General features: G+C 40.6%; 2 protein-coding genes across 4 annotated transcripts; one reads left to right on the top strand and one right to left on the bottom strand.

Annotated features, from left to right (window-relative positions):
• Positions 1–4458: 4458 nt before the first annotated feature.
• ids (iduronate 2-sulfatase) lies at positions 4459–20357 on the bottom strand. Of its 3 annotated transcripts, XM_005813225.3 has the most exons (13): positions 20235–20357; positions 19531–19667; positions 18785–18962; positions 18584–18672; positions 11887–12087; positions 9440–9610; positions 9213–9339; positions 7974–8144; positions 7487–7593; positions 6318–6434; positions 5111–5221; positions 4805–4930; positions 4459–4723 (listed from the first exon to the last, which is right to left on the bottom strand). In XM_005813225.3, the coding sequence occupies exons 1-13, from the start codon at positions 20290–20292 to the stop codon at positions 4643–4645; spliced, it is 1674 nt and encodes a 557-aa protein (XP_005813282.2). In that variant the 5' UTR covers positions 20293–20357; the 3' UTR covers positions 4459–4642. The 3 variants fall into 3 exon arrangements, with proteins under 3 accessions (XP_005813282.2, XP_023184829.1, XP_023184828.1); XM_023329061.1 differs by lacking the exons at positions 4459–4723; positions 4805–4930; positions 5111–5221; ... (4 more) ...; positions 9440–9610; positions 11887–12087 and adding exons at positions 14391–14668; positions 15687–15745; positions 15855–16419; XM_023329060.1 differs by lacking the exons at positions 4459–4723; positions 4805–4930; positions 5111–5221; ... (4 more) ...; positions 9440–9610; positions 11887–12087 and adding exons at positions 14391–15745; positions 15855–16419.
• Positions 20358–21601: 1244 nt separating this feature from the next.
• Positions 21602–24849, top strand: dcps (decapping enzyme, scavenger). Its single transcript, XM_005813229.3, has 6 exons — positions 21602–21841; positions 22134–22284; positions 23219–23364; positions 23460–23573; positions 24232–24342; positions 24461–24849. The coding sequence occupies exons 1-6, from the start codon at positions 21638–21640 to the stop codon at positions 24725–24727; spliced, it is 993 nt and encodes a 330-aa protein (XP_005813286.1). The 5' UTR covers positions 21602–21637; the 3' UTR covers positions 24728–24849.
• Positions 24850–24865: the final 16 nt, after the last annotated feature.

Genomic DNA, 24865 nt, shown 5'->3' with positions numbered 1-24865 from the left:
AATTAGCAAACATCTGGTGAAACTGCACATCGGCTGAGCTCATTATAGGAGCTACTTCTCAGAGAAACGCCGGTAAAAACGTTGTTTAAGGGCTAATAGAGGAGACATGTTGTGATGATGAAGGCGGAGTTTTTAAAGAGACAGAAGCCTAATTTCAATTTGTTTAATTAGGAAGCGAAAACAATTGTAAGTCATATTTGATATCTAATAAATGACGGTAATTGTCACTTGATTGTGCTATAAAATGACACGATGAATCTGAAAAACTCAGGATGCTGACCCTTTAATACATGACAGCGTTGACTTTTTCTGTTTTGCTGTGAATGTTCTGTGATTTTTTTAATCTCAGTGGGATTTTCCTGGTGAAATAAAGACCATTAATAATAATATTAATAAAGACCATTAATAATAATAATATAAGTTTAAGTGCAGATTCCCCTCAAACAGGGCCTGAGCGCCCTGTAGAAAGAATGTCCTGGTCTGACACGGCCACGTGTGAAATCCTCCTTCACGTTCAGCTGATAGAAAAAAGTGTTAAACAGCAGGAAAGAAGATTGAGTATGTTTAATAAAGTGCCTGGCTATTGAACAGCGCCGGCCACATTGACAATGAGTAACTTCCACATGCTGTTTAAATGTGCGGCAGTGGAGCATCTAATTAGCTGACTGGTCTATAGCTCCAACCGCAAAGAAGAAGAAGAAGAAGAAGAAGAAAATCTCCTCTGTGACAAAGTAGTCTTCAATCCACTTCTTTAAGTCCTTGGGAGGCTGTTTACTATTCCTGGATTTTTCCACACGCCGTAAACACACACACCTCCGAGAGGAGGCCCGGTCTCAGCGCGGCTGAGCTAAGCGCTTTCCACTCAAACACACACACACACACACACACACACACAGTATCTCTAATGTGATTGTATGTCGCCGCCGTTAACAGAAAGTCAGTGTGACCTGAGCCCACAGCGGTAATGCAATTACCAGTGTATAAAACATAATGATAGATGATGAGCATGAGACAACGGCGGAGCAGAATGATGGCGTGAAGAAGAGGAGGAGAACAGGCGGATGGTTGGATGGAGGACGGCAGGTGAGTGGTAATGTGATTGCAATTAGATCGATTCGATCGCGGTCAGAGATCGGCGCTCGCGACGATAAATATTGATCTGATGAAAGCGGCGGAGCAGAAATGTGAGCGGACAGGAATGCAGGTGGCAGAACGGAGAAGAGTCCAGCGGCACCGACCCGGACTCGTCTTCACCGCCTCACAGAGCACAATGAGTGTGTGACACCAAACGTTTACACACCGCTGTACCCTCTGTAAACTGAAAAACTGATTCATTAGCGATATTTATTGATGAAATTAAACTGTGCCTTCTGACGAGGCTCGTCTGTCGTGTTTTGTTGAAGCTAACCTTTCAGCAGGTATTAAACTGGTGGACTTGTCACCAGACATGCAGCCGAAGGACGTTTTCTAATTCCTCGCGCAAAAACCAATTTTCTCAAACGCACCTTCACTCACAGAGCAATAACTCCAATTAAAGCTGAACGGAAGTCAGGTGTTAAAGAGAAGCTGAAAAGCTTTCTAGGAGTCATATACGTATATCTGAAATGGTTAATTAGTTGCAGATTTTATGCATTTATTAACATTTTGTATGTAGTGTAGTTAATATTTTCACCCGACATATTATTTGAATGATTTCTAGAGTATGGACCCCAGCTAACAGGGATCCTAAACAACAAACAGTGTTCATTATGCTCATGTTGCTGCACTAAAAAAATGTTTTTACTGCATGTAACACTGCTTGCTCCAACTGCATCCCAAAGGATGTAATAAAAAAAAAAAAAATTGGACAGCAGGAAAGGATGCCTGGTAGTTTTAAATTTTAAACCTCAAAACACTGTTTTACTGAAGCAAACGCGCAAGATGAGCCAAAAGGCTGAGATACTCGGAGGCAAAAGGAATCTAAAAATCTAAAATAAAGGGGGGAGAAAACTGAAAATGATATTTGGAAGTGGTGAAACTGGCAGGGAATAGATATAAAGTGCTGCCATGGTTTTTTTTTTTTCATCTTTTTATCTTTAACACGTACTTCATTTCAGGCAAATGGTTCTGCATGAGTGCCAGGAGATTTTGAAAAGGCGTGAGACGAGACTCGCACCATCATTTTAGATGAAATTACAATGTTTTTTAATAGTTGGTTATAACAAGAAAAAGGGAAAAAAAACAAACCCTGCCCAGTTCCAGGACCTTTCCAGGGGCTCTTTAACACAAACATGATGTTTTTTGGTGTTAAATAAGAAATCAGAATCAAAATATAAAACCACACAAAAGTACTTCAGGGTTGTTTTTTTTTTTTTTTTTTTTTGCCCCGTCAGAATCCGACCTGTGATCCAGGATTCACTCAGATCCCTCTAAGGGAAGCCCAGACGGCTGCAGACGGCAAAAGCTGACAGTAAATCCTCTTCATTCATCATCAGACCCCAAATTAAAGCTGAAATTGCTTTCTTCTAAATGGCCACGGCACAAAATCGCCAGGCGCTGCTGCAGCAGTAAAAAACGCAGCTCCACTCGGTTTCATTTGCATTACGGTTTTATGGCGGTGGCTTTTCGCTCGGTTCATTCCAGGTCCTGAATTAAATCTGACTGTGGGTTGTTTCGTTTTTTTTCTCTAAGAAGGGAGGGAAAACAGCCAGAAGTGAAAGTGAAAATGTCAAAGTGTATGGCGACAGTACAGGATGTGCAAGTCGCCCTCAGCTGTTGTGGCAGAAAGGAAAAGACTTGATTTAAGAGGTTACCTGAGGAGGACTGGGTGCTATTAAAGGGAAAAACTGTTGGGATTTTTTTCTGAGGGAAATTTATTGAAATCTGGATCTTGGTAACAAACGTCAAACCCCGTTTGTTACCAAGGTACCCTACTTCCTGTTTCAAGAGCTTAATACAAATAAGAGAAGTCACCAGAACCAGTCAACTAAAATGAATTGGTACTGGGAGTCTACTGGTTCACCATTACATTCATCTCTGTATTTCTCCATGATGTTGGCTCAAAACAAAAGCTGTGTTTCCACTGACCACACAAACTAATCAAATTGGAATTTTGAAAAGAAACGTGCTTAATGGAAAAACAGCAAATTAAAAAATATATATTAAGTTTTGGCACAGGGACGAGGCGTTTAGCGCATTTCACAAAACTGCATCGCTCGGGTCACGTGATCGACAACAGGATGTTTCTACCGGCGCAAACCACGAAGAAGAAGGTGGCAGGAGGATGATGGCGTGGTGTATACGTTAATGACTTATCACGTGAACAAGCTTAGTCACGTGCAATTTTAATGGCGTTTCTACTTGATGGAAACATCGCGATTGCAAAATTGAGATTTTTCGACATTAGTGGAAGATCAACCCAGTTTTGCACCAAGTCACAGAAAATAACCCTGGTGTTGATATTTTCATGTAAGGAACGGGCAGCACCTCATGATGGCCGCAGCCTCAGGCTCCTGTCCACCCATGTCTCATGTTGTTGGTCTTTGGTTGGGCTATACTGAAACCAACTTCATTGTGCTTCTATACTACAATAAAGACCGATTCGGATTTGCAGATTACACAAAGCTTGAACTTATTAGCAGATGAAAACTGGAATTTTTCACAATAATGTTCACCTCCACAATGATTTTACAAAAAACAAAACACTAATTGGCGTTCCTGTTTAGAGTTGAGAGCATTAACTTAGTTGGGATTGTGTGCCTGAATCTTGTTTGTAAAATACTTTTAGTACCTTTTTAACATGGAGCGTCTGCCACATGTGAAGTTAATGGTAAGAATACAACCCACTTCTGCTTTAATTGGTAATCCCATGACCTTTATTTTTATTGTTTTCTATTTTAATTGTCATGGATAAAGAAGTCAATTTGCATGCGTTGCATAATGTAGCCGGTTGTGCAGTGGCAGCTGTAAATCCATCATGTTGGGTAACGTGACGATTCCAGTGGCACCAAATAACCGACAGTTTGTCACAAGATGAAACTTGTTGGTATGTCAATAACGTAAGGCTTAAGGCTTTAGTCGCTCAACCTCTCAGTCAGCTATGAAATGTTGGTGGCATCAGCTAACTCACCCACTCAGTGGTTACCTAGCAACCACCTCCTGAGAAACTGGCGCAGACACAGTTTCGTGTTTTGCCATCATGCCTCAAAACTGCTTAAAAATAAAAAAAATTTAAAATCTACTGTGTGGAGTGAAAAACATGGCTAAAATAGAAAAGGACACGCCGCCAGTTTGGCAGCGTATCAGATATTAAAAACAAAACCCTGATCATTAATCATCCATAGACTGATATTCATATCAGTCTATGGACTGAAATGCATCAACCTTTATATCTTGATGCATTTTTCAGCCATGTTGTCCAGACCTGATGGAATCTTTTTATGAAAAAGTTGATTATTTTGTGGAATAATAATTACTTTGTGTAGAGAAAAGTTTTAACATCTTTTTAATCAGTAACATAAACCAAACTAACAAAGTCCAAAAAACTGAAAAATACTGCAAGACTTCAATATATTTCTATATATGCACAGTGTTTATTCCTTTCAGGCGGCCATATTCCCTTTGAGCTTGTCCCAGTGAGTCCATCTGTTGTGTTTAACGCTTGTCACACCTTCCCTGCGTTTGTCTTCAGTCCTGCTGTGTAGTAATAGAGCTGGAGCCTCATTCTTGTCCGCAGACTCACGTCCTGAAAAATAAGTAGCAGAGTAAATAAATGCTATTCAGAGAAAAAACAAAGGATTTGTTACTGGAGCCAATTAAAACGTACAGGAGGAAGGCTGGCCATCTTCTTCGTCAGCATAATGTGGTCATGGTCGCCGTAGATGTTCTTGTCCTGCCCAGGGTCGTCTTCCAACATGTACAGCTCCCCCCCGTGAACATCCGTCAAGTTCACCTAGATTGAGAGACGGAGGAGCGAGAAAGACAAACATAAGCCACTTTTTGACACGGGATCCGTCTGAGATGCACAAGATGGACGGATCCATCGCGCTGAACCCAACCCGTTTAGAAGAGAAGACAAGAGGCAGGAGAAAGAGCCGTCACGGCGTGAGAGTCCAGGATGTGACACACCCACCTGGAAGGTTCTGGGATTGAAGCCAAGCCACACGGTGTATCTGTAGGCCCGGTTACGCATCGAGTAACCCATCACCTTGATGTCTCGGAGATCAGGAAGGTCAGAGTTGTTCTAAAAGAAGAATTTAGAGCAATGAAGCGTTTTTCTTTTCTTAATCTGAGCACATTTCTCTGCACAGCTGCCAAGTCATTGTATCAAGCAGGAGATGAGGCTGTTGCATCCTCACAGCTCTGGAGAGAACAGAGGAGGCAGCCCAGGTACAAACAGAGAGGGTAAAGGTCAGGATTACAACTGTACCGCCATATTTTGTGACAATTATTTATTTTGAACAAATCCTGAAAAAAAAAAATATGCATATACATATGTACATACACATACATTTAAACACATACACACAAAAAACTGTTTTGCAAACATTTTAACAGTTCCCACTACTTTACACTATTCTTTTTCTTTTTCATACTATTTTTCAATATATCCTTATATCAAAATCCATGTGACAGTATATATTATATCAACATAAAAAACATAATTTTACACTATGTCTCTATATCCATCTCCATCTCTCTCTACATCTATATATTGATATATTTTATAGTATATTTAACTGAATCATTAAGAATAGCCCATATTATTTTACAGTTTCTGTATGTCCTTGATGTTCCATAAAACTATTTAAAATAATGTCTTGTGTCTTTTTTTGAATGCATTTATAGTTTTACAATAATTCAGTTCTTTAGCAAAATTGTTTTGCAAAGTCACTCCACAGGTTGATACACACATGGAATAGGCTTCTTCCTATTTATTTTATTTACTTAAAATAAAATAAATTATTATTTTATTTACTTAAATAATTGTGATTTACATAATGTAATTGCACACAGTAATGCCATCTAATCATACTGATATTTATTGATGCTCTGATGAAACAAGCTATGGAGAAAATAAAACAACATTTCCGACAATATTGTTAGTTTTGTTTCTTCGGCAACATCATTAATGGACATTTATCAAGACGATAAATAAAAATTCTCATCATCATAGGAATTTCTTTACGATTAATGATAAACGATACGATAAATGTCCACCTCTAATAAAGGCTCCAGCTGATAACCAAGCTTTCTTGTTTTTTGTGGGGTTTATTTTAGATTAACTGTAATTTAACCATCATGATGAAACTTTATGTCATGTTCTGTAAATGCCCTACCTGCGGGGTGTCAGAGGGACGAGGGTATTGGCTGAAAGCCAGGATGTCAGGGTTCCTCCCTCGTTCTTTCTGGTGAAAGGTCTGGGCCAGGTTCCTTCCTTCTGTGCACAGCTCCACCTGAAACAGAACAGGAAGGGAGTAAACACTCAGCCTGCAGCGATTACTGATTTTGCGGGACAATAAAATGTCCCAGTAATTATTGTGATAAACCAGGATGTTGTTTTTGAGTCCATTTTCAAATCATATCTTGATAACAGCATAATAATGAAGCTTCACCCTCTCAAGGACCAATAAACTTTAATTTAGTGTGGATCTGTAAAATATTATATATTACTACCATCAATAGCTGGTAATAAAAGTCATTTTTAGACTGATTCCCAAAATATCTGAAAAGCTTATTTCTACTCTCATGGTCTTAAATGTCAAACAGTCCAAAAAATTAGGCCTAAATGCGAAACCTATCGCAACCGTTAGCAGAAACCTAGCATGAAATTTCAAGTTATCATGCTAATATTACTAGCGTAGCACAAAGTATAACTCAAGCGTAAAAAATAAAATAAACTAAAAAAGTGTTTTGAATCTACTAGGCTTTTAAAAATCTTAAAAATGTCAGTTCTGGCTTTATGGTATGAATTAATTCAGCTGTGATTAGCAGCATTTACATCAAGCAGGGTTGGGTTAAAGTAGCCTTTCTTTTTCTAAAGCCTTCCTCCCACGAATGCCAATTTTCTTGCAATATTTCAAATCAGAACAAGGTTGGGGACTTTTTGAAAATGGATGAACTATATTGCAGATGTTCCACGTCAGTAAGTACACTGTACATCATCAGTTTTGGCACAGGAAAAGCCACCTGTTAGCTTTCTTAGCATTGTTTCCAGAACATTTCCTTCTCAGTAACAAGAAATGTGTATTAATGACACATTTATGCTCAACATTTAACTGCCTGCTATATGTGATTGATAAAAAGTTACAATCCAGATGAACCTAAAAGAATCTGTGTTGTACAACAGTTTGGCTTAAAATGGCTTAATATTAAGTCGGGTAAAAACATTTATAATTAAAAAGCTCAATCTGAGCTATTAAATCTATAGTATAAAACCTCAAACCTGATACCTGGATACTCTGAGCTCATCTTGTGTTGGATAAATTTACTTATTTGTTTTTTTTACCTGGAAAGAAACTTCAGGGCATTCCTTAAGTGCTGGGAGGCCGGTCATGTTAGAAACTGTAGGAAAAATATCCACCAGCTCCACTGTGTTTTGGATAACTCTAGCATCTGAGAGCAAAAAATAAATAAAAATAAAAAGTCATACAGTTGAAGTTTTAACTAACCACAGCCAGCGAAGGTAGCCCAAAAATGTGTTTTATTTAATGGTGCATTTCATCACCATTGCACCACTTTTACTTGCAGAAAAAAGAAAACTATCCTTAGGCAATATATCCAAGAGTATCCATGTCTAAATACGTTTCTTTCAAGCTCCCTGTGTACGTTGAAGACTTCATTAAAAGTTTAATGGCTGCATTAGAAAATGTTTTAACAAGCTTTATGAGAGCACTTAAAAACCCACAAGTTTTCTGTTTAAATATGCACTAAGGCTGTGGAAAGCAAGAGAATTTTATGGCATTAAAAAGGTTTCGCCAGTAGAGGGTTCTTACTTGTGAAGCTGTACTCTGGTTGGGTTAAAACGTCAATAAAGGGGAAAGTAGACGCTCCTGGAGAGCTGTGGGAGGCCGTGACCCCAGGGACAAACATGATGAGGGGAACACGTGTCACCACGTCAAAATTAGAGTATTTAGCCCACTCGCCGTGTTCGCCTAACGACCAACCTGTGTTAAGAAGAGGGGGGAAGAATTTGAGGTTTTGGATCAAAAACACTGATGTGACAGAGGTGAAGATAAATCAACATAGCACAAATAAAAGCATGGATTATATTTGTACACGTTTTTCCACGTCATCCGCCACTTAAATAATGTTCACATTAATTTAGCTTTGACAAAAAAAAAAAAACAGCTGTTAAAGATGGGAAGTAATGCAAACAAAGAGCCACAGTTTTACATGACAAGATATTTGCTGTCACAACACTGCCATCTGGTGGTCAAGAGGAACTAAAGCAAGTCATTCTTGAGTGGAACGTCTTAAAAGTGTACAGGGAGGAAATGATTTACTGACACCGCTTATGAAGATGTGCAGAAGATCTTAAAATATATTTCATTGTTGTAGCATATCCTCACAGAAAAACCTTACATTAAGAAATAATTTTAAACTAAATCTCCCATGACTTCCTGTTAAATAAATGTAACTAAAGCACATTATTTTGTTCATTTATTACCTGTTGGTAGTCTCTGGGAACTTTAAATAGTAAATAAATTACCTTATTTTTACCTGAGGTACAAACGTAACGTGACAAGTCCATGCCTTTAGGAGGCAATCGTTTCTCAAGAGCGGAGAGCCCAGACCCAATGGACGAAGCAAAGGGTACTACAAAGTTCTGGTTTATACCATCCTAGTTCCAACCCAGCTGAATCAAATGAGAGAATTACCTCTTCACCATGCCGTAAAGCTTGGCAAAGACCTGGCAACAAGTTCTTCATTTTATGCAGGTGTGTTTGGAGGAGTGTTGCATCTAAAACCTGTAGGATAGCAGATCTCCAGAACCAGGGTTGGAGACCCCTGGTCTAAAGAGAAAGTGCCAAGAGAAATGTCCATAGATCCCTTTCTTTGTCTGATCCAACCTTTTGAAAAATCACAGGTGAAGACCAGCTGCTATAAAAGATTACTTTCATAGTTTCTGCACATCTTCACTAGGGTGTACAAGTAAACCCAATATATGAGAGAAACAACACTTGCGCTCCAGATAACAAAACACTAATTTTAGGGCTTAAAAGTCTTCTAACCATGATCCGATGTGAAAACCACCATTGTGCTGTCAGTCAACCCGAGAGCATCAAGAGTGCTGAGAAGCCTCCCAACCTGAGCGTCCATGTAAGACACAGCGGCGTAGTAGTGCTGACGGATACGCAGCTGGAAGACAATGGCAGAGCAACACTGTTATACTTCCTCATCAATGAAGAAGGAGCACACCATCATTAGACGCTGAAAGGTTTGGGGTTTTCTTTTTTACCTGGAAGTCTTTAGGAATTGGTCCGTATGGAAAGCTGACATTTAGTTTCTGAACGTCCTCCCTCTTTCTCACATCGGTCCAGGGATTGTAGGCTACAGGAGGAAGGCGCTCGGGAACATCTGGGTCAGGGGCCAAAGTCATTTTATCTAAGGGGTATAGGCTCAGGTACTCCTGCAACATTGGAGGGCATTCAAGTGTTAAATATGGGTAAAACGACCACAAAGAGACAGTCTGTCTATTGATAGGAATATCATCCACTTCCAATGTTTGCCATTAAATTCTTCACTACTGCTGATCTAAAAATTAATACTACCAACTAGCACCAACAAAACACCTCTCTGGAAGGTGTTTGGAGATTTCTAAATAAAACGTATACTAAGGATTTTCAAGAATCAATGCCGTTAACTTCTGTCCAGTACCTCTTGTTTTCTCGACTCTCCTTTTCCTTCCTCATTTGGTCTCAGCAGTTATCCCAAAAAGCTATTTTTCCATGCTTCTTCTCTTTCTCTTTTCTATAAGCCATTATTTCTCCCCATTTCCCCAACACCATTTACAAAGGCTTTGTGTCTGCTTTTGTCTAGGATTTGGGAGCATTTGTCCAAAACATACTTAAGCAAAACTGCCTCCTCTCACAGGACAATAACCTCCCCCCACCTCTCCCACTCAGCCGTATTTGTGCCAACAGCAGCCTGCTCATTCAGGGGCCGGGGGACCGACTGAATTGTTTATAATGAATCCGATTCAGAGTGACTGAAGCGCTGTCCTTGTGCCGTGCATTACACAGACTCGACCAGAACGACGACTGCGGCCAGCCAAGCGCAGCGAGATGGACATTTTGAGTACGAGTGTCAACTTTATGAAGATTTAAAATGATCCCAGTTTATTAAAACTGAGATTTAACTGATCATTTCCAAAAAAATTATTACATGAATGATTAATGCAGGCTGAGCTGATGCTGACCAGAACCACCTTTCACTTCAGTTACAGCTTAAAGACTCTTAAAGGATCTTCAAATGTAGAGACTGAAATGTTTGCTCATTTGATTTAAATGAAAATAACTCAAGCTCATGGATTCAGAGATGGAGCTAGGTCTGGACTTTGATTAGGCCACTTAAACACGTGAATTTTTTCATGTGTAGTTCCAATTGTTTTCTTATCCCTGATAAACTTCTTTGACCCTGCTGAAGAAAAACCATCCCCACAGCATGATGCATCCCCACCTTGCATTAATGTGGGGAGGGTGAGCTTTGGGAGTCAAGCAGCTCATTTTCTGCCTTTCATTGACTAAATTTGGATTCTTCTGACCAAAGCAGCTTCTTTTACATGTTCGCCATGCCTCCTATATGTTTGAGGGAGACAACAGGAAATCAGATTTCTGAACAATAGATTTACTGTTGAGAAAACTCATAAGGGTAACGGCTGCGTTTACTACTCTTACATGCTAAATTTGTAGCATAAATGACTGTCCTCAAATGTTTCGCCTGTGGATCTCTGCAGCTCCTAAAGAGGTAGCATAGGCCTCCCACCGGCCTCCTGGCCAACGCCCTTCTTGGCTGGGGGGTCAGTTGAGATGGCGGCCATGTTTTGATAGGTATGGATTTCTATTTTTCGTTGATGACCTAGATGTATTTCGTAAAATGTTCAAGTCTTTGGAACTTCCTAATTTAATCCCTGATCCATCCTTTGTGATTTTTAAGAACCGATAGGTCACTTATCAGGTGACCTATAAGTGGTTGAAATAGATTTTAATTTAGGGCAAAAGCAAATTCCTTTGTTTTTATTCATTTGAAAAACCTTAAGACCAACATTTTACTTCAAGTTTCATAAATATTCCACACTATGACATATAAAATCCCAATAAATACATTAAAAAATGTGGCTGCAAAGCAACAAGTATAAAAAAAGAATATGAAAACTGTGTAACCTCATAGCATTACTAAACTAACAAACCAAACTATCTGTAAGCTCTTCTTTCACAGGCAAATTAAACACCAGATCACTTCTATTTTTACTTTAACTACACAGTTCCAGCTTTGTTGACACAATGAGGATCAGAGAGGACGAGCCATATCTTTGATATGCAGCTGCATTCAGCCAACATCTGACAATGCACAGCTAAAATGTTTAATTTGCCACAGACTGTCATTTTACACGATCCGCTGCATAAAACTAAATTTGCAAATGTTCCTGTTTAGCATGTTATCACATCAGTCTCTCCCAGCTGCTCGACATGATCAAAATCAATAACAGCAGCATGTGTTGGGAGACGTTTATGTGAGGACATGAAGTTGGTGAATGCATCAGAAGCTGCTCAATTAAAACCAATTCATCAGGAAGCTTGTTGGCTGGTTGAGTCTGATTGATGAGGTACGTTTCCACTCTGATGAATTACATGTTTTACACAAGACATGTTGTATAGGCTGCGCCATAAATAAAGACTCATGTACCTGAGGGATCCTGAAAGGTATGTGCGGTTTGTGAAAGCCCACAGCCAGGAAGAAAGGCGCTCCGTCGCTGGCCCGACTCTTCAGTAGCCTCACCGCTTCGTCGGTGCTCTCCAGGTCCGGCAGGGTTCCCCCAGGCTGCTCCGTCACGTTGACCGCACACAGCAGGTTGGCGTGGAGCCGACCGTCCTCGCCTTTACACATCTGGAGAGGAAATGTTCACTTATTCGCTTTCAGAGATAATTTTGATCGTGCGTCCTCTTCCTGTCCACTCCAGGTCCAAAAGTCATTCTTCAGTCACTGGCTGGCTGAAGGCCCGTCACGATTGACAAATTTTGCTGGGCGATAAATTGTGATAAACAATAATGTTATTGTTTTGAGATCATTTTCAAATAATATAGCGATAATGGAAGTTCACCCTCTCAAAGACCAATAAACTACTTTAACTTTTGTAAAGAACACTGGAGAGGAAGATATTTTAAATATTTAAAACACAAGGCTATACAATAAATATAACAAGAAAAAAAAGGAAATAAAAAAACTTCATAAAACCAAAGCCATAAATAAAATGGACTATGAAGTCTCCGTAAACAAAACTGCCCTTCAATCAACAGAATGGGAATTATGGAGCTCATTTTAATTAATTAATGCAATTAATTGAACTGCTTATTGTGACAGGCTTAGCTGGATGTAAAGCAGGTGTACACTGTTCACTCCTTCACACACTGGAACCCCACATGTTGTCATGACAACCATTTCAAACACTCGTGCCAGCCTTCTAGCCCAGTTATTCTTGTTTGTCTTATTTTAAACACAACTCTTTGTCATAGAATCTACTTCTCTTTCTGGGCTGTTCATGTAAACTTGTGGCAAATAAAGCTGGACAGATGAAGTTACCCTTTTTCAATTTTTAAATGTAAAATAGTGCGTTGTTATGAACAGTGCAAGAGAAACATGATTTACAGTATTGGGTGCAGCTACAAACGTCCACTAGGCATACACAAAGTGAGGTGTGGTCAGGATTAAATGGGGTTTTTTTTAGCAGACGGCACCATTTTATATCGCAATAACCAACACTTCATTTTATTTTTTACATTGCAGGTTAAAACCATTCAAAGCACCAGTAGCAGACTCCAAGTTCCAGTCTGCCATCGGCTTCCTCACCATATGCTATCCAAATCCAATCTATTGGCAGAAATTCCACACTGAAGGTCCAAAAGTTTGAAGATGACAACTGTGGGTAGATTGAAATAATAGTGAGGCTTAGTTTTGGAGTAATTGGACGGGGTATTGTGACAACCAACTGCAGTTGTACTGAGACATGCATACTGCCACAGTATGTGACAAATGTATGTCTCAATACATTTGAGACAAATTTATGGGAAATTCAGACTTCTGACTATGAGAAGAAAAAAAACCCCAAAGGGAATGGGTTCAAAATGCTCGCTAGGCAGGTACAATATGATGCTTGGTCTGGACAAAATGTATTTAGACCAGGGGTGCAAACAGTGGGTCCTGGAGGGCCGGCATCCTGCATGTTTTAGTTCAACGCACCTGAATCCAATGATGGCTCGTTAGAGGCCTAAGAAGAACAATGACATGCTGAAAAGGTTGTTGGGCGAAAACTAAAACATGCAGGGTGCCGGCCCTCGAGGAAAGACGTTGGGCACCCCTGCTTTAGGCAGAAGGCAAAATTTGTTCTAAGAAGTCCGACAATAAAATGAGGTAAAAAGCAAATCTAGAAACAAAGAGGCAAAATGAAAACCTGTGAGCTTTGAGAAAAAGAGGAAAGAAAACATTTGTGTTTTCCTGGATACAACAAAAAAACTAAATGTACAGTTAGAAAAACTGCAAATACTAAATAAGTCACTTCCAATGTCAGGCACCATCAGGGCCTAAATAGATTCCTTACAGATTACAGTGTAGGTGTGTGCACATTACTTTAGTTAGATTTGTTTTGGTAGACAAAGTTAATCTTTAAGTTTGTGTTTTCTGTACACAGCTTTTCTGTCTTGTGCCTTTTGTAAACTACTGTGCAGAATAGCCTACATTGAGCTGCTGCACTAAATTTAATCTGCTGCCCTCGTCCATGCTTAAACACCGACCGTCAGTCAACAGCAAGACGTTTCTCTTCAGTCTAATATTTTTCCCTTCATGCTTTGTCCCATTGAAGAAACAAAACATGGAGGCGTTTGGTCATCTTTCCTTCATCAGAGAATCATAATGTAGCATTCAGAGCTTCACTGGAGCAGAAGGAAATCTTTGATGTTTAAACTTAAGGTAGGATTGTATCGTCAGTGAACCGAGTTTATGTGGTTCCCATTTCCTTTTTTTTTCCCCTTCCTCTCCTACAGGCTGGTTTAGTGAAGGTTTGCTGTGTGGCACCGTCAACAAAATATTTATCTTACATAGACTGCTTTCTAATGTGCAACATGTTAAAATGTTGAGTTTGTCCAGGTTTTGAGAAACAAATACACAATATACATTGTATGAAGGTAGATGTTTTATTAAGCGCAACTTTCCCAACAACTCAAAAACAGGGGGAGAAAAAAAAAAAGATGCAAATGTTGGGTAGTCCCACACAGAGAGGGCATACCCTATCTGCGATACCGCTGGAGGTAAATGGCTTTTCGTTGCAGTCTTCTGTTGGGAGATGTCGGTGTAGGAGGAGGTGCGGCTGTAGGACGAGGCGTGACTTTAGGAGGAGGTGGCACATTGGAGAGAGGTGGCACTGTGGGAAGAGGTGCAACTTTGAGAAGAGGGGCAGCTGTAGAAAGAGGGGCAGCTGTTTGAAGAGGTGAGGCATTAGGAGGAGGTACCACTTTGGAAAGAGCTGCAACTGTATGAAGAGGTGGGGCTTTAGGAGGAGGTGCGGCTGTACTAGAAGGCGCAACTTTGGGAAGAGGTGCAGCATTAGAAGGAGGTGCAGCTTTATGAAGGGGTCTGGCTTTAAGATGAGGAAGGGATTTAGGAGGCAGTGTGGCTTTAAAAGGAGGTGCAGCTGTAGAAGGAGGTGCTGCATTTGGAGGAGGTGCAGCTATATGAAGAATTGCGACTTTAGGTGTGGCTTTAGGAGGAGGTGCAGGTTTAGGATGAGGTGCCACTATGGCAAGAGGTGCAGATGTAGAAGGAGGAACAATTTTAGAAGCAGGTGCAACTGCATGAAGAGAAGCCACTTTACGAGGTTTGATTTTAGGGGGAGATGCAGATTTAGGATGAGGTGCCACTTTGGGAAAAGGTGCGGCATTAGCTATATGAAGAGGCGTGGATTTAAGAGGAAGCAGGGCTTTACGATGAGATGCAGATTTAGGATGAGGTGCAAATTTGGGATGAGGTGCAAATTTGGGAAGAGGTGCAAATTTGGGAAGAGGTGCAGCTGTAAAAGGAGGCGCTGCATTTGAAGGAGGTTCAGCTATATGAACAATTGTGACTTTAGCATGAGGTGCAGATTTGGCATGAGGTGCAGATTTGGCATGAGGTGCAGATTTGGCATGAGGTGCAGATTTGGCATGAGGTGCAGATTTGGCATGAGGTTCAGCTATATGAACAATTGTGACTTTAGGATGAGGTGCTGCTTTGGGAGGATGTACAGCTATAGGGGGAGGTGCTGCTTTACAAAGCAATTCAACTTCAGGCAGAGGTGCAGCTTTGGGAAGAAGTGCAGATCTAGGAAGTGGTGCAACTTTAGGAGGATGTGCAAATTGAAGAGGCAGTGCAGAAACTTTAAGTGTCTCTCTAAGATCAGCTGAAGCTATAGATGGGAGTTGGTGGATAAGCAGGAATTGATTCTGTCTTTTTATCACCTGCTCCACGTTGGCTGAAACTGAATCCTGTTTGCATCCAACTATGTTCTGGTCTGGTTCTGTCAAAAGCAAAAACAGTCTGGTTAGCTCAGCTTTATATGTTTCAGGGGTTTTAACATCTTAGGCTGCTGTTATAAGTAAAGTTTGCTGATTGACTTTAAAACTAACCTGCTTGTTTGATTTTCACCAGGATTTGAGATGCTCCATTTGCTGGGGCTGGAGGAAGACAAGACAGCGTCAATGGCAGATATGGGTCCAGTGAAATGGAGGTGAGCTCACTGGGAGTGTGGATGTCCATGGTGCTCAGGGTGTCCACAGATCCAACCAAAGCGTTGGGGCTTGGCTTTCTGGCTCGACCCGGAGTTTCAGTCATCTCACAGGGCAGCGCCACCAGCTGACTTCCCAGTGGGAGCTTTGTGTCAAAGAAGGGCTCATCCAGGGCCTTGTTGGGGCAGCTTATCTGCTTCCCATTTATAGGGGGAAAATGGCAGGTCTTCCTGCTGCTCGCTCGTCTGCGGGGGGATTCGGAGGACTTTGGCTGGAAGTCCAGGAGCCGAAGCGAGGGAGAGGGTTTCTGCCGGATGGAGTGGCCCAGTCTCTTCAGAACAGCATTGTTCCTGGCCATCACAGAGTCACATAGCCTCTCTACGCGCTCAACGAGGGCAACCGTGTCGGCATGCTGAACTCTCTCCATCGCCAGCATCCGGGAGTTGTAGCTGCAGCCGTCTACGGTCTGTGAAACAAAGATTTTTACCGCTCCAGCTCACAAAAATCCCTTGCAACAATTACTACTACTCATTTTAAATCATTCATAATACTATAAATAACTGAACTAGTCAAATGCAACTCTACATTCATGTATTTGTTAACAAAAAATATTTCTTAATTTGAAAAAGCTCTTAAATTGTAAATTCTTGTAAAATAGGCAGCATCTACATTTTGGCTTTAAGATTTCATCGAATTACATCAGCCATCTAAATAAAACATTCATCAACAATAAAGTTTTAAATAGAGTGGTTATTGATTACTTACATTACTGTGAATGCCAAGCCTCTCAATCCCATGCCACTGCATGACTGAGTTTGTTCTCTTGGAAGGAGCCATGCGGCTAGCAAAACCTTGACCAGATCGTGGATCGAGATAATCGCAGGGCGGAAAAAAAGTGCAGTTTCTCTCAAAGGTTCAGAGTTTGTCTGACTGTGAAAAGGAATTCTGCAGCTTGGGTTTTGGTTTGTGACATGTCAGAATGTTACGCTGCTTTCAACATTCTGGTGACGCCATGGAGACAGGCAATTTAAATGTTCGCTCAGAGTTTGGCCTTGCATCTTAAGTGTTTTTCATGACGTGTACATGAAGGTTAGTGGAACAAACAAAGCTGTTTCATAAGAAAGAAAACTTGCAATACCAAATCCAGAAGTTTGAACTTCAGTAACTGGCTGTGGAAACACTTTGTATCTTAAATACATAATATAGATGCATCACAAGTATGGAGTCAGATGGTAGACTCAGGATTTATTTTAATCAAGTTACTCAAGAAAGGGTTATGTTTGTAAAACTCCTTTATATCCAGTTTAACAAGCTTTCACCTAATGGGAGTTGTTTTTATTCAGCCTGCAATCATCCAACTCAAAAATGTTTCAAAAAGTTTACCATCTGTCCTAAAACATTGACTTGACCAGCTAGAATCAGTCTTCAGACATTATAAACAAATCTCTGAATGTCTGCTCTGTGTCCAACTTGTGGTTCCCTAAAAATGTGTTACTATGAGCCTGCGGAGCCAAAGCTTCTGCAGGTTAATCCCACCGGTGTCCGATTAAAGCTTCCAGTGGGCTTCTGGCTTCCTCTGCACATCCATATTATCTGTACAGGTGAACCACAAGGTTGTGTTGTCGTGCCCCTTATCTTCATTCCCTAAACTACTGACTGTAACTCCACTGAGAAGATCCTGAACACAGATGACGCTAATATGGTAGTTTTATTCGATAGTGATGTTTTTTGTAAAAATTAACAGTTTGATCAACCCCCACTAAATCAGATATGGTCTGTAATATGATCGCCCTTGCCTGTACATAACCATATAGTTTTCACATAGTCCATACCTCCAGGGTAGAGTTATTCATTCTTTGGTAAGTGGCATATCTCTGAGAGAATATGCTACTTTGATTTTGTTGATTTTAGGAGCTCTAAAATCAACAAAACAAAATTAAAAAGATAGAAGACAAACAACTCATACCAACCGTCATAGTCGGTGATTGGGGACTGGTTATATTATTTTTTAGAACCTTGGCACTTTGGAGTCATTGAGTCAACTATAAACTCCTCTGTAAGCCATAGTATGTAGAGTCAAATGCAAAACCATGTGTAAGAGATTTATGTGAACTGAAACAGCACAATGGTCCCAAACAGCAGAAAATCCACGACAGCATGGCTGAGTCTGAATTCCTCCACAATGATGGTAAACATTAGTAGAGACACACAAAGGACCATAACATCAGCTTATACAAATTACGTCCACATTGAACTGGTTATATTTTGATTTCAATTTTGTCCCAAGGAAACCTACTAAAAAAATTTTAATTTCTAAATAACTTATTTGAATGTCTGAATCCCTCTATTAATCCTTATTATAACAAGTATGAGACACGATATCACAGCTCAGTGGTCAGCAGTGCTTTTACAATGCATTCTTCTTCTACTGAGGAGTCAGTCAATTCAATTCTTCCTTATTTATATGTTGTGCTAATCAATTTACCTTGTTAAAACAGTTTGTCATACAGATCACAGGAGAGTCCTGTCAAATATTAGTCAGGGATAAGTTGTTCCCGATGAAGGACCAGCTCTTATACTGCCACACAGGGCAATAACCACATTTTAAACATAAAATTCCTTATTCTTACCTTTTGCTTCTCAAATCTAAAGGAAAATGGGTGATATGCAGGAATAGACCAGCTGTAGGGGTAGTCATCAGTGTGGTTTGAAGCAATTCCTATGGAAAGAAACAAGTGGACATATAAGCACAAGGGGCTAAACTTGTGATACATCATTTCAAATTTTCTTTAGGATTTTTTTCGTTCAGTAAAACACATTGTTGCTCATACCTGGATGAAACACCTTCCCCACTGACATGGTGTAGTAGCCTTCAGATTTAAAGTGCTGCGGCAGAGTAGTGTAGTTCCCAGAGTGGACTCTCCAGTAGGAGTTGAAGTCATAGAGTCTGGTCGTGTCCGGTCTGCGACTGGTCAACATGGATGTGCGACTGGGAGCGCACACGGCTTGCTAGAGAAAGAGGGGGGGAAAATGGCTCTCAAACACATCAGTGAGGCCAAGCTGTCCCAACTGGGCATGGACCAGTACAATTCACACAATAAAAACAAAATTTATTATATAATCTAATGACTTAACACCGAAATGAAACAATTACACCTTCAGTTGCCGGTAAAATGTTGTACATACCTACAATAAGGTCATACAACAATACGTTTGCATTTTTATTTTGAGCCAGAGAATCAAGAAAATGTATAAAACACCCCTCACATTTAGTATTGGTCCAAGTGTTTAATATTGAACAGAATTAGATATTTTTGGAGTTCTGCTTTTTAATAGGAAAAACATTAGGAGAAAAACAGCAGTTAATTGCTGCTTGTAGCTTGCAATCAATTTTTATTATTAAAAGCATACAATTTTACCCTAACAAAGTGGGTAAAATGGAAACAAAAAGTGTTTTTTGTTTTGTCTTCTTGTTTATATATATATATATATATATATATATATATATATATATATATATATATATATAAAGAAGCTGGAACTCATTTAAAATCTTTCTACAAAATCTTGCTCTCACCTGGGCAAACGCATTGAGGAAGACTTGGCTTTTGGATGCCAGCTGGTCAATGTTGGGAGAGTTCGCGAGTGTGTCTCCATAACAACCCAGGGATGTCCGCAGATCATCCGACACAATGAGGAGGACATTACTCCTCTCTGAAAACAAGCAGACATTAAAGGTTTAACTAACAGACACGTTAATGACATACACTGATAGCAGGTCATAGGCCAGGAAGCTGAAAAAAAAGCAGAGTATTTAGTTTGAAACAAACAGATAATAGCCACTTTCACTTCTGCTAATGTCCAGTTCATACGTCATAAAGATACCCACTAAGTCAGTGGTTCAAGTCCGGTCCTCAGGCCCTCCTGCCCTGCATGTTTTAGGTGTTTCCCTTCTGCCGCACCTGGATTGAATCTGTGGCTGATTGACAGGCTTCTGCAGTACTTGATGCAATCATGCAATCATTTGAATCAGCTGTTCTGGAATAGAGGCACATCTAAAACGTGCAGAGCAGGACTGGAATCCAGAAGCACCGCACTAAGTGAACAACTACTAAGAGTTAACGTTAGACTAAATGACATTTTGATACTTTCTTGGTTAAGACTCGTTAAGTTACAACAAACAACGCCGTCACAGAAACGACTGCCAAATGAACGCGTTGTTCAGTAAAAGAGAACAAAGCTTATTTTAGAGTTACTTCCTCCTGGTGTCGAGTTATCTACCTGCTGTGGCCGCAGCAAGTAACAGCAGGAAAAGCCACGTAAAAACTCCCGGGTCCATTTCTGCGCTGTACGACGCCTTCCACAGGCTCCGTGAACTAACAACACAAGCTTCACGGCAGCTGGTTAAATAACTTCCTGTTAATGAGTCAGCGAGGTGCTGCGCGCTCATTGGTCCATTCAGCTTTCCATGTTGGCACGAGCCCGTCAATCACTTTATTGGGCAGCAGGTTGTCAGAAATAAAGAACGTTCCCGTCCGGCGTGGACAAAGTATTGTTTATTAGTTTTACTACGGTAATATTCTTAACTCATTCTTGTCTTTGTGGACTTCATTTATTTCAACATTTTTAACAATTAAAATAATAAAACATCGTATTGTGCTTAGACACAATAGCGCACCATGTTTTTTTTTTACATTACATATATAAAAAAACATAAAAAGATGATTATCATCGTAATGATCTTATTACCAAATCTCATCGGTTTTTGTTTTGCCTTTTAAACTGTTCTTTCATATTCAGGAATAACTATCTGATAGTGAAATTTTAACCTGCAAACACTTAACAGTTGACTGTTTTGTTTCTGATTGCGTCTAACTTGACTTTATAAAGGCAAAAACAACCTAAAGAGGTCTCACTCCGTGCAAAATTTATACGTCAGCCAATCTGTGAAAACAGAAAAAGGCTACGAGTATTTCTCTAAGTTCTTGCCTTTTTTACGTTATAAGAGCGAAACTTTAAGTTCAGTTTGCATCCTTGTCCTTTTGTTTATGGAGTGACGCCACAGTTATGATTATTGTACTGGTTAAAAGTTAATTCTTGCAAAACTCTAATTTAAATAATCAAATAATTTAAACAATGAAGACAAATGCATTTCATTTATCAGCAAAATATTTAATTACAGTTAAAACACAACCAAAGTTTTTTTTTCCAAGTTATTTGTAATTTTGTAACCAAGTATTGTGGTTTTACTTGCAATCTGGTGTGATTTTTTTTTTTTTTTACAAAAAATTAAATATATTTTCTTTTATTATTGGGGGACTAAATTATTTTTCAGAAATGTTTATTTAATTCGTTGTTTGTTTAGCCAATCTTTAATTATTTGGGTTAGTTTTCTCCGTCATTCGTTCTTTCCTTTCAGCTGAAAAGCTTATATGTTCCTTTAAATCACACATAAACACATTTGAGTTACTTGTTGGGTTTTTTAAATAAAATAAAAGTACTGAATTATCATTATTATTATTATTATTGATCATTTTGGCAGGTGTTTTACTTAAATTAAAAGCAGATGCACATACTCTGAGTTTTCTGCATTAGCTTTGAAAAATTAGCCGAGACTTCCTGTGCAGAGTAAGGCCTGCTTTCAGACGGAGACGATCTTTGATCGCAGCAGCGGCGGCTCGGACATGGCGACCGTCGCGGCTAAACGTGAAATTTCCAGCGCTGAAAGCGAAGAGTCGTCTCGTGAAGCCAAGAGGGCGAAAGGTGACGACAAGAATGGCGAGGAGACCGGAAATGAACCGGAATGGAAAAACATTCTCTCTACGTTCACAACGTCCAGCGTGCTGAGTGATTCTGCCCGGGAGAAAATCATGTTTCTCCACGGAAAGGTGTTTTTCTCTTTAATTTAACCGAACGTCACTTTATTGTTATTACATGAAATAGGTTTATTTTGCTAAGTGAACGAGTTTACGGTCATCTCATTGGCTGGAAGTATGAGTTTACCTCCGATAGTTGTCGAAAGCTGTGTGATGAAGTTGTAAGAAGGCGGTGCGTTATTCACTTCCGGTTTATTATTTCAAAACAGTAGTCCTATATTCTTAAGTCTTGCACAGATTTATTTCAAAGTGAGTGCGATGGATAGTGTCGCAGAAATAGAGGTGCTGAGCATGTCCTCTTCAGATAGCTGGTGATGAGGCCGTGGTGGTCCTGGAGAAGACCCCCATCAGAGAGGAGTCCCTGGCGGAGCTCTTCAGGGACTCCAAGCTCAGGCTGGACATGAGGAACGACATCTACAGCTCCTACCGCCTCCAGGCGCCCCCTCACCTCAATGGTAAACACAGGACGGCATGCAAAAGCGTTCATAAACACACAAAGTGGGATGGAATTATGTAGATTTGAATTGGGTCTACATTTTTAGCTGCACCATTCTATTTTTTTTCTTTTTTGAAAGGGGCAGTATCATGTAAAATAATTTTTTTTTTTTTTAGCTTTACAGCAGGTTGTAATGTTTATCACTCATCAAAAACAAACCTGGAGTGTTGCTTTGATTCTGTCATGCATGTTTGAGAAATCCCTTAATCTCCATAGCAACCATTCGGTTGTCCAAAACTCCTGGGTGGACCTAGCTCCACCCAGGTCCTAGGACCTTTATCCTCTAAGGCTAAATCCTCTTTAGCCTTAGAGGATAAAGCTACTCCTCAGAGCTGCAGTTTCCAGGTTTCTAAGCTTCTGCTCCACAGACCAGCCTTCCTCCACATCTCCCATACTCAGCTCCTACAGACTAGCCAGCAGCAATTAGCAAACACCTGTTGGAACTGTGCATCAGCTGAACTCATTATAGGAGCCACTTCTCTGTGCAGCGCTGGTAAAAATGTTGTTAAAGGGTTAATAGAGGAGCCATATTGAGATGACTTCCTGAAGGCGGAGTTTCAGAAGGAGCAGGAGCTTCTTAAAGAGACAGAGGCCCAAATTTGGGGCGTTAAATTACAAAGTCAAATTTCTTTCAAGTCATATTTGATATATACAGCTTTTTTATAACAACTGACGACAACATAGTTATTTGATTGTTTTACAAAATGCCACATATTAAGAGAAATGCATAATACCGCCCCTTTAACTTGTAAATTTTTTTTTTTTTTGCATCATTTTCCTTCCACTTCACAATTGTCCACAGCTTTCTGTTGATTTACTGCATGAAATCCTGACAGCACGCAAACATTTAGAGGTGAAGAACGCTTTCTCCAGGGCTCTGCTTCGTCTCGTAGAGATCAAGACCACGGTGGTGTGTCCGGCCACAGAGAAGCACGTGAAGAAGTACAGGCGGCAGGAGAGTTTCCTGGTGGAAGAGACGGGGGACGACTACCGCTCCGTCACTCTGCCCTACGTTCAGCAGCAGAGTTTGAGCCTGCAGGTGAGGAAGCCGCCCCAAAATCCGCCGACTTTCTCGGTTGCAATTTCACGGTGCATGGCGAGCCGCGATCGTTTGCGTTCGTCTTCCTCGTCCAGTGGGTCTACAACATCCTGGAGAAGAAGGCCGAGGCAGAGCGGGTGGTTTACGACGATCCGGACCCCGAGGTCGGCTTTGTCCTGCTTCCTGACCTGAAGTGGGACCAAAAACAGGTGAAAGACTAGAACTTTCCTGGCAATTTTACTATTTTTTACACACACACACACACACAAAAAAAAATTCCAACAAATATCCAAAAGGAACCTAGTCTGTCATTTACCGCCATGTATTCATGGGTGACAAAAGCGCGTTTGTTGACAGAAGACGGATTTTTTTTTCCCGCGAGTTTCACTGAGCGTTGAATCCAGAGCGAACCTTCGCTGTACAGCTGTTGGTTGAACGTTTATCCCCTTCGGTTCTGGATGCAGCACAACTGGAAGGATTTTTGCTCGTCCTTTTTTTTTTTTTTTTCTTCTTCAGACAGTTGTTATGGTGCGTGTGCCATGGCAACCGGGTACCTCGGGGTGCCAAGCGCAGAGAGAGAATAGGAGGGAAATCCAGCACTTCAAAAACACAAAATCTTACCATGTAAATTTTTTTTTTTGGTCCAGTTTCTAGCGCAAACATTTTCGTACACTTGAAATAAGAGAAAACTAACTTACAAGTAACTTCTCGGCAAGACATAGAATCTTGCTTTAATTCCTTAATATTGATGAAGGAGTACTAGTAGCAGATTATTTAATTTATAACGTCACTGTGGGGGTAATTTGCTCCACTTTCAGTCACGCCTTCCTCTGTCAAGTCTCACAGGATCATTTTTCACTCTTTCAGGTGGACGACCTCTACCTGATCGCCATCGCTCGTCAGAAAGACATCAAGAGTCTTCGAGACTTGTCGTCGGAGCATCTCCCACTGCTGCGCAACATCTTCCACAAGGGAAAGGTAAGACCCCAGGCCTGGACAAACATGAAAAAGTTGGAGAAAATACAACGATTAAAGCTCTTAATTAAGAGCTTTGTCAAAATTCAAGACACTGACGATGGTAATATCTGCGGTACAGGCGGCCATCTTGGAGCGCTACAACCTTCCGGCCAGCAAGCTGAGAGTCTACCTGCACTACCAGCCCTCCTACTACCACCTCCATGTCCACTTCACCAAGCTGGGCCACGACGCGCCGGGCTGCGGCGTGGAGCGGGCCCACCTCCTGGCCGACGTCATCCAGAACCTGCAGACCGACCCGCAGTTCTACAGAACCAGGACGCTGTGGTTCCCCCTGAGGGCGGACGACGGGCTGCTGGGCCGGTTCAAGGAGGCCGGGAGGCTCTAACTGAGACCACACTCTCAAATTCAGATGGGTTTAAATTGTGACCTTCTTCTGATTCCTCTAGGGTTTATTTTTTTAAGTTTCTTGTGCTTATTTTAATAAATTTTTCGTATTATTTGGCTGAATTCAAGTATTTTTCTA

This window comes from Xiphophorus maculatus, chromosome 23, assembly GCF_002775205.1.
Source record: "Xiphophorus maculatus strain JP 163 A chromosome 23, X_maculatus-5.0-male, whole genome shotgun sequence".
In the NCBI taxonomy this organism is placed as follows: domain Eukaryota; kingdom Metazoa; phylum Chordata; class Actinopteri; order Cyprinodontiformes; family Poeciliidae; genus Xiphophorus; species Xiphophorus maculatus.
This window is presented reverse-complemented; position numbering and strand designations above follow the sequence as displayed.